This window comes from Chrysochloris asiatica, unplaced genomic scaffold, assembly GCF_000296735.1.
Source record: "Chrysochloris asiatica unplaced genomic scaffold, ChrAsi1.0 scaffold00150, whole genome shotgun sequence".
Classification (NCBI taxonomy): domain Eukaryota; kingdom Metazoa; phylum Chordata; class Mammalia; order Afrosoricida; family Chrysochloridae; genus Chrysochloris; species Chrysochloris asiatica.
The window spans coordinates 3,232,097-3,241,911 of record NW_006408668.1 but is presented as its reverse complement, the minus strand read 5'-3'; the positions used below and the strand labels follow the sequence as shown (position 1 = coordinate 3,241,911).

The window sequence follows — 9,815 nt, the reverse complement described above, 5'->3', positions numbered from 1 at the left end:
CTGGGCGCAGGGAGACCTGCACCCGGGCGCATCCGATCTCTTTTGTAGCCGCCCTCTCAACCACTGTGCCGCTTTGTTTATTCATTTTTTGTTTGTTTGCTTGTTTCTTTTAAATTGTAACTCCTCCCTTCCTTCCTCTCCAGGATCCTGCTGGGATTTTTGAGCTGGTGGAAGTGGTTGGGAATGGCACCTATGGACAAGTCTATAAGGTCGGTGTGGGGCGCCTTCTTTGTTTCCCGTGGCATGTTGAAACTTCGTGTTGGGAGACGAAATGAGAGGAAAAAAAGGGTGATAAACACACTGCTGACTGGAGGCCACGCCACTTGGCCAAAGTTAGAAAAGGGGTTTCGCCCCGCAGTCTTTCTGTTTTTAAACTGAGTTTATATTCAGATTGGCCTTAAAAGACCTCATTTCCTGGCTTTTGAGATAAGGAAATAAACTACACTCTTAGGCATGCACTTTTTTTCAATAAAGTGGAAAAACATTTTTCATAAGACAACCTTAATTTTTTTTTCCATTCCCAAATCTGGCTTTCTGAATTTGTGTGTTAATTAAAATTCAATAAAAATAGGCCATATTTAGGATTTTCTTGCACCACTGACTTGGTTGTTCTTGAAGGTGGTCATACTGCTTCCTCATTTGAAAGCTTGCCAGATGCTCAAGGTGTAGACTTGGATACTAACAGGGACATCATTATAACTCTTGTCTGTCATACAATATACTGATGGATGCACATTTTGGGGAAGTAGAGAGGGGTGTGTGTGTGTTGGCAATAGGAGCAGGAAGAATTGCAGTGTGAAGATTTTAAAATCTGAATTCCAAGAATAACCTGTTTGACAGGTGTTTAATTGAAACAGAAATGAGAAAGAAGAGTAAGGAGGATGCTCTGGTTTCACACCCTTTCTAGGTCTTTTCTCGTTTTTTAAAAAAGTCATCTCCCCCTCCCCCCCATGAAATGAACAAATCTGGAGACTGTATGAGTCTGCTATGAGTAGCTGGTAGTGTCATTCATTTAATCTAGTGTGCATTCTATGGTTATGCAAGCATTGTAGGTAATCTATGAGCAAGACCGAAAATTTCCAACAGTATAGAGTCTTCCTGCCCTGTTTGTTTTCTAAAGATTTTATGAAAGTTATCTGAATGGGATGAGTTTTGCAAAGTAGGGCTAGAAAACAGGCTTATGAAGCAAGGCTTTCTGGTTCACTGTGAAGAATTGTCATTGTCTCATTAAAATAGGGGAAAGGAGGCTGGGAGAGTTTGGAAGCTGAACATTCTTTGGCTCCAGCAAGTGTAGTGGATCTTACGATCTCTGTTTTTGCTTTATAAAAGGGTTTACCTATCACTTGAACACTTCTCCCCAGCTCCAGCTTGTCCTGGCTTGGGCAGTATACAAGTCTGGGGTCTGAACTTGAGTCAGTATTTTTAGGTGATCTCTAGTGAGTTAGCATGTGTTTTGTTGGTTAACTGTTGGGGTTGGGGCCAGGTTTTTGAATTTGAAAGGGAGCCCTGTTAACTCAGGCTGCTGGCTCAACTGAATCTGGAAGTGTTAGGAAAATTTTGGAAAAGATTGTGTTGCAACTCACAGAGTGGCCTGGTAACCGGCTTAAAGACTTTCTCTCGAGCCCCAGTGTTTGTTTAAGCAACAGTTTTTTTCTTCTAACCTACTTTTCCTGGCCAAATCTAAGTGGTGAGTGTACTCCTCTCCTCCGAAGTGAGTTAGCCAAAGCTTGTTTTTGACCTGGTTTCACAGTAGTTGGATTGTTTGTGTCTTATTCGGTCAGTATCTATGTGAAGTGCAATGAAATAAGCTGAAGGAATCAAGTTTTTAAACTATAAGAGAAAAGAGTGAACTTGAGATGATTAGTAAGTTGTTTAGAGGTTGAAGCTCTTTATGATAATAGTTTACAGTTTCTTTGTTAGGTCCCCCCCTCCTCATTTCCTCTTCTCAACCCCCCTACCCCCACACATAGTGCTAAGGCTTTTGAAGTAGCTTTACTGAGCATTACTACATTGGGAAGTGTTTAGGCTATCCAAAATGGCACAACTTTTTGACTACAAAGTCTTTGTATAGTTGAAGGGAGATTTTTGTCATTATGCAAACCTAAGAATGAACAAATCTATGCAATAGTGGTGTACAATTCAGAGCAAAATATTGCTTGCAATTTTGCTCACAAGTAGTTACATTTTTGAAATTATTATTGAAATTTAAAATCATGCACAGATAGAATAAAGCACCTAATTGAACAGTTATCAGCACATGATTAATCTTGTTTCATCTCTATTTCTCTTCTCTGGTATCTCAATGTAAATTCCTAGATACCATGTCATTTCATCCATATACATACTTCAGTATGTCCTTTTAAAAAAACTTATTCACACATGAAAAATTAATTCTTTAATACCAGGTATCCATGTTAACATTTTGCTGGGTATCTCATACATGTTTTCTTAACTGTCACAAGATAACATTTAATGTTTGCAAACTGATACTGGAAAGTTCAAGAGTGATTGTGAAAATAGACAAGTAACATCTGTTTTAAATGTTAATGTTCTAGAACCATTTACTTTAACACCTTGGGTTTTGTTTTAGATTTTTATTGACTTACTTTGCATACAGTGGTTTTGAGAATTAGGTTATTAATGGTCTAGTGTTTGTTTATTACTGCTTAACATCCATTAGTATGAATAGATAGCATATTGTTATTTATAAAGAAGTTTATTTATGTAATTTCACTTAAACAAAGCACCTGTAAGTTGAAAAATTTCTTGTTGTTAAGTGCCATTGAGTGGGTTCTGACTCATGGCAATCTGTATAGGGTTTCTGAGGAGCAGCTGATAGCTTTGAACCGTTGACCCTGCGGCTCAAACTGGCCTTGCAGCCCAGCACTTTATCCTGCAGCGCTACACCAGGACTCTTGTAGTCTTAAGCTATATTCCTCTCTTAAGAAAAACATTTTTAAAATAAACTTAAGTGCTGTTAAGTTGGTTCCCACTCATAGCCACTTTGTATAGGATTTCTAAGGAGTGACTGGTGGGTTTGAACTGCCAACCTTTTGGTTAGCAGTCCACTGCTTATCTGATGTTGTTAAGTGCTTTCGAGTCCTTTCCAGCCAATAGCTACCCTGTATAGGGTTTTCAAGGAGCCGCTGGTGCATTTGAACCACCAAACTTTGTGGTTCAAACAGACTTTGCAATCCAGTGTATTAACCAACAGTGCCACACCAGGCTCTGCTTATCTGATAGATGTTATTTATGTGAAGTGACTAAATGGAAAGTGAATTTTCTGAGTTCAGATAAAGGCTTTTTTTGTGTTTGGATAGTTTCTACTTTCTTATGCCTGACAAAATGGTAAATGGTTTGATTATGGTTGAATAGTGTATAACTTTTTTGTAGAAAAAAAGTTGAAAAAAAACTTTTTTTGTGTGTTTAGAGAAATTTATTTTTAGCTTTAGGTTTTTGAGGGATCATAGGAAGCATACTCAAATGAAAACTTTTTTAAAACGTTCATTTTTGTTTTAATGAACAAAAAAGAAGCGTCCATAGAATGCTTTTGTGCATGCTTATTTGTTGATTTCTCAGGTTGAATAAATACAGTGAACTTTTTAAAACTATTTTCATCAAAAGTGGACAGTGATAGTGTAAGAAATCAAAACAAGAATAATAGATCAATGTTTATTTTTGTTTATTGTTAGTTTTAGTATTTAACTTTTTTTTTTTTTTTTTGCCCCTTGGTGTAGCTGTACTGTTATTTTGTATTTTGTGAGCATACAATGGCAGGTGCTCCTACATCGCTTGAATAGAAGACAGCCAACTTAAGAAGGAAAATAATGCCTCTTGAAAGGCACTGTTGGGGAGTCAGAGGGCCTCAACAGTGCTGTGGGCCTCTGGGACCTCAGGGAGTTTACCACATAGCAGGCAACGTGGCAGGATCCTGTCTGGGATTACTTGCTGGAGGAGTGTTATACTTAATGGAGGCGTGGGCGTCTCAGACCCTGTCCTTGGAGAAATGGGAGGATGTAGGTGTAAGAGGAAGGCGCTCTGATAGCACAGTGGTTACAGTTGGCCTGATAACCTCCAGGTCAGCAGTTCGAAACTACTAGCTATTCCACAGGAGAAAGATGAGGTTTTCTGCCCCTGAAGATTTATAGCCTTGGAAATCCTACACAGGGTCGCTATGAGTTGGAAACTACTTCACAGCACACCACTATACCACCACCAGGTGTAAGAGATTGATGCAGAGGGTTGTTGTTGTTGTCAAGTGCCGTCGAGTCAGTTCCGAACCATAGCGACTGGTGAGCTTGAACCACCGACCTTGTAGTTCAAATGGCTTTGCAGTCCGGTGCACTAACCCACAGCGCCACACCAGGACTCTGAAGTGGAGACTACTCCAGGCTAAAATAACTGCATGGTAAAGGACAGCTAAAGGAGCCCTGGTGTTGTCGTGGGGTAGACACTGCAAGGTGGGTGCTTCAAACTCAGCCAGCTGCTCCGAGGAGAAAGATGAGACTGTCTGCTCCGGTAAAGATTTACAGTCTTGGAAACTCAGTGGTTTGGTAGGGAGGGCTAACATTGAGAGTATGCCATTTGATAGGCATGGTGCTAAATGCTGAATCCCCTCGCTTACTAAAGAAAGGTTGAGGGGTAGCTGGCGAAAGGGCTGAAGGTGGCCTGTGGGAATGACATGAAGTTCCGAAAGTATTGGGAATTTCACCTAAAGAGAGATGCTTGGGCCTGTGCTGATGGAGGCAGCTCATTCTTACACAGCGAGGAGCCACTGGAAGTTTTATTATGATTAAGGATCTTTGGGAGTAGCCTGTGGTTTTGGAAGGATTGGGTAACATGGTTGGCAATTGTCAGAGGACCAGAAGACAGAAGAAGTCTGAGATGAGTAGTGACAATGGAGGAGAGAGGAGAGGTGGATTTGGAAGGACACATGAGGAGTGTGTTTTCTTGAGCCATTCTCCTTGCTGGGTTTAATCTGCTAAATTCACTCTCTCTCTCTCTCTCTCTCTCTCTCTGCAGGCTTTGTTACAACCTTTTAAATGGGTACACTGTTTGCTCAGTATATTGGGAGGCACTTAGGGATGAACAGGGAGAAAAAAGTGTTGAAATTACTTTCACTTGCTCAGAGATAGAATGCCATATAAATTGTCTGTCTTTCAGAAATTGGTGTCTAACATTTTGGAGTAAGCACTTAAACTTGTGTGATGTCTCTAAACATAGTACCCTTTGTTTTTAATTGAGGTAAAGGCATCCTGTAGGGCAAAGATGAATTGTACAGCAGTAGATGTTTTCATTAGGAGGAGGGGTTGGTATCAGCTGATGTGTCCCTAAGTGGCATGTGCAGACTTGTTCTGAGACACTCATTTCCTTCATGCCTACAGGCTCCCTGGACGTGGGGAAGGTGGGAGGGAAGCCCTGCTTATCAAGTATTGGTGTGTGGCTCTCTTAAAAAAAAAAAAAAAAATCAACCCCAAACCTCCTAAGTAAACTCAATCATCAAACAATTCTGGGTTTTCAATTCTTTGTAATTCTTTCTAATAAAGCTTGGAATTCTATAATAAATGTATGTTCATAGCTGTAAACTTCTGTTTTGCTCTCCTCCCCAACCTAACCAATATTCAAAACAAATCTGTTTCTACATTTTGATTCACACCAAAAATATTATCAGGTCAGTTTTGGTACTGTGTATGTGTTTGTAGGCTTTTTTTTTCTAAGCCTTTTTATTGTGAATTGAGTGAAGGTTTACAGAGCAGTCAGTTTTACATTCAACAATCATATGTTTTGTTTCATTGCAGTGATTGTATATAGACTTTGTGGACTGATCTTAGATAAGTAAAGAGACAATTTTTGAAATAATGTATTCTATCTTTGAAAGAATACATAAGAATAACAGTGAATCTGCAAAACACCTCACAACACTGGTGAACCTGGAGGACATTATGTTGAGTGAAATTAGTCAATCATAAAAGGACCAACATTGTATGAGACCACTATTGTAAGAAGTTACAGGATTTTCTTTCTAGATGAAACATTCTATGATGGATACGAGGGAGGGAGGGTAATTATTCTTGGACTAAAGGGTAGACACATGTTAACATGGGTGATGAGGCAGGCAATATACAACAAGAGGGAGGTTGTTAGAGGAAAGTTGAAGGTAGCAGGAGACACAGGGAGGAAGAGTGCAAGTGTTCAAGTGAATAGAGGGGAATACTGTTAGTTGTTGGCACATGGAAGGGATTGCAGTCATTGTAATGAAGCAAAATTATATGATTTGCTGAATGTAGAACTGATGATCTGCTCTGTAAACCGTCACTCAATTTACAATAGAAAGTTAAAACAAAAAAACCCCAACACATTCCTGGATATGTATGCTAAGCTTGGAATAATCATCTAAGGAGTTTCATTCCCAGGAAACTAAAAATAACTGTAAGCCAAGTACATTTTACTTTACTGGCAGATCATTTGGATACACAAATTTCATACATGTTCATTTGTTTGTTTTCTTTGCTTTAGTAGTAAATATTGTGTCAGCGTGTCATGAACCCATTGTTTGACATTAAAGATTGCCCGCTCCTGGGTCGTCAGTTGTTTTCCATCTCTTGTTTTTACTACGTTTCTGCTACTTATCCATTAGTAGTAGTCCTTCCATTTTTCTATATTTTAATCATTAAAAAGGAGCTCTGGTAGCGTAGTGGTTACGAGTTGGCCTGCTAACTTTACGGTCAGCAGTTAGAAAGTACCAGCAGTTCTGCAGGAGAAAGATGAGGTGTTCTGTTCCCGTAATGGTATACAGCCTCGGAAACCCTATACAGGGTCGCTATGAGGCACATCACTACCACCACCACCACCACCAATAAACTATGTAAACTATATAAATAATTGCACAAACATGCTGCCTTTCAGACAAAGGGGGCAGAGCTGCAGAAGCAGAGCTGTGGGCTTGAAGGCAGCACTCCTGTGTGATATCTGGAAGGGGAGGGGCATTTTCCAGCTCACACGCAGTTTTCATTATGCACAGGGCTTGACACATACAGAAGTCAAGTGCAGACTGTGTGACAGATGACCAGATTAGAATCAAGGACGAATTCCACAATGAATTCTCAAAATCAAATACTTCTCATTTTAAATTGGTGATACTTTGAAGAACTTGAAACACCAGTTGGGTCACTTTCTAACCTTTTAAAAACTTTGTTTTTATCACAAGTAGAGATAATGGTGGTGGTGGTGATGTGCTGTGAAGTTGGTTCCTACTCTTAGTGACCCTGTATAGGATTCCTGAGGCTGTTTACAGGAGCAGAAAGCCTCATCTTTCTTCCAAGGAACCACTGGTAGTTTGAACTGCTGACTTTAGATTAGCAGCCCTACTTGTAAACACTATGCTACCAGAGCTCCTTAAGTAGAGGTATAGTGGAAAACAGTTCATTATAGTAAGTGCTTTGAAATGTATGATAATTAGATTTTTCACTTTATTTTAGTTTTTTGTGTGGCTTGTTGTTGTTATTAGGTGCCATCGAGTTGGTACCGACTCATAGCGACCTTACATTATGCACAACAGAATGAAACACTGCCCGGTCCTGGACCTGGACCAACCTCACAATTGTAGCCATGCTTGAGCCCATTGATGCTGCCAGTTTTCAGATGTTGTTACGTACTGTAGAGTCAGCTCTGACTCGTAGGAATCCTGTATAGGGTTTCTGAGAAGTCGGCTAATGAGTTTGAACCACTAATCTTATGGTTAGCAGTCCAGTGTTTACCCTTCAGTGCCATACCAGGACTCCTTTTACACATTATTAAGACATCTTTTATAATTAGACTTGGCTACTAACTAAAAGGTTGGTGGTTTGAAGCCACCCAGCAACTCTAGTGGAGTAAGGCTTAGTGATCTGTTCTTGTAACGTTTACAACCTAGAAAACCTTACGGCGCAGTTCTCCTCTTGTCACTTGGGGTGGCTATGAGTCTAAATTGACTTGATGGCCTCTAATAACAATGTTGTTAAGTGCCATCTAGTTGGTTTCAACTCATAATGACCTTGTATAGGGTTTCCAAGGAGCTGCTGGTAGATTAGAACTGTTGACCTTTTGGTTCACAGTGCTGATCCTGCAGCACAACACCAGGATTCTCAAATTCTTTTTAACTTCTAAATAATTTGGTTGCTAATTATGTTGCTCAAATCAGAACAAAAATTAATTCAGGGTAAAACTTTTGGACCTAACAAGGAGATGGTTAAGAGAATGGACATGCAGTAGAGGTCATCAGAGTGTGTTTTTAGGTTTTCTAATGCTGTATGTACTATTGTTCCCCAAACAGAATGTGATTTTTCTTTACGAGGTTGTTTCAGTTTCAGTTATTATTCAGAAGAGAAGCTGCCTCTTTGGCTGAGTAAAGTCTGGAGGCACTGAATTGAGAAGCACTTTTTTTTCCCTACAAGAATTTCAAAAGGAAAGGGATATGGAAAAGTTTTACGAATTCTGAAGGCTTTAAAACTAGGGTCTCAGGAAGTCTGACATCCGTGTAGCGTAGTGAGGAATTTAGAATTGGGGACGATGACGAAAAATGATGACCATCCAGGAGTGTGGTTCGTGCGACAAGTGATTATTGTTCTGTTCCATGTGCTGGGTCAAGTTTTGAGTATTAGGTGAATGAAACAGGTACTACATCCCCTCGTGGAACTTAGGAAAGACAGGCGATGGCACATGTTAAAAGGCCAAACAACATGGTTTTAGCCATCAATCTTGTAACATCTCCCTGGGTGCACCATCCCAGCAAATGCGCGAGCAAGTTGTTAAGTACCGTCTAGTTGGTTCCGACTCACAGAGACCTTGTACAGGGTTTCCAAGGAGCAGAGCAGGTATCCTGTTTCCCAAAGGTATCTACCTTCAGTACTTTTAGCTGCTTTCTGTGATAATTGCTGCTGCATATCTAAATTATGTTTTTATATGGCTATTTCTATTCCTTATCCATTTTAGACATATATTGACTTCCTGGAGAAAGATGAAGCATTCTGCTCCAGTAAAGATTTACAGACTCAGAAACTCTATACAGGGTCACTATGAGTGGGGACCTGGACTATTGGAGGCATTGCCTGAGAATTTTTGGAAAGTTGTCATTAAGTGTGAAATGACAGATAATGAGATAGTTGGTAAGTGAGTAAGCCTTTGAGTCGATTCTGACTCTTAATGACCTTGTATAGGGTTTCTGAGACTATGTTTCTTTGCGTTAGTAGAAAGACTCTCCCACAGAGTGGCCAGTGGACTTGAATTCACTGACTTTGTGGTTTGCTCATCCTGTAAAGCCATTGCCGATGAGATAGCTAGAAGTTGCATCTTTGATTTTAAACTTATCCTGTGTTGTTCAGGTGTCTGCTTCTTTTCATTCATAACGACAGCCACAACAACAAAGGGGGGTAAGACAGTGGCTTGGTGTGGAACCTCTAGAAGACAGCCTGAGGCAAGGATTGATGTGCTGATACTTAATTTGGGAGACCCAAACCCAGGGTGAAGAAAATAGGAAAATGAGGCAAGGAAAGGTGCCAAGCAATATGATTGCTATTATATATGACCTTGCTGACTATTAATTTGAACAGACCTTAAAAAGACATAGACATTTGTTTAGTATGGTAGTGTAAGGAAAAGAAAGAAAGAGAGGAGGGAGAGTCTTGGCTTCAACAGCAGGCAGGTTTATTGAGAGTAAACCTGGGAGGGGATACTCTTACGTCACCAAAGGAGACCAAGAGCCAGTCTGTTCCCTTACAGACTGGAGTATTTATATTCTGTGTGGTCTGGGTATAGTTCTGGCGAGTTTACAATGGGCG

General features: G+C 40.1%; 1 protein-coding gene across 1 annotated transcript in view; it reads left to right on the top strand.

The window, feature by feature from the left end:
- Positions 1-9,815, top strand: part of MAP4K4 (mitogen-activated protein kinase kinase kinase kinase 4) — a 268,380-nt gene that overhangs the window by 632 nt on the left and 257,933 nt on the right. Inside the window, exon 2 of the mRNA XM_006870766.1 lies at positions 144-209. Coding sequence (XP_006870828.1) covers positions 144-209 — 66 coding nt within the window. The remainder of the gene's footprint in view (positions 1-143; positions 210-9,815) is intronic.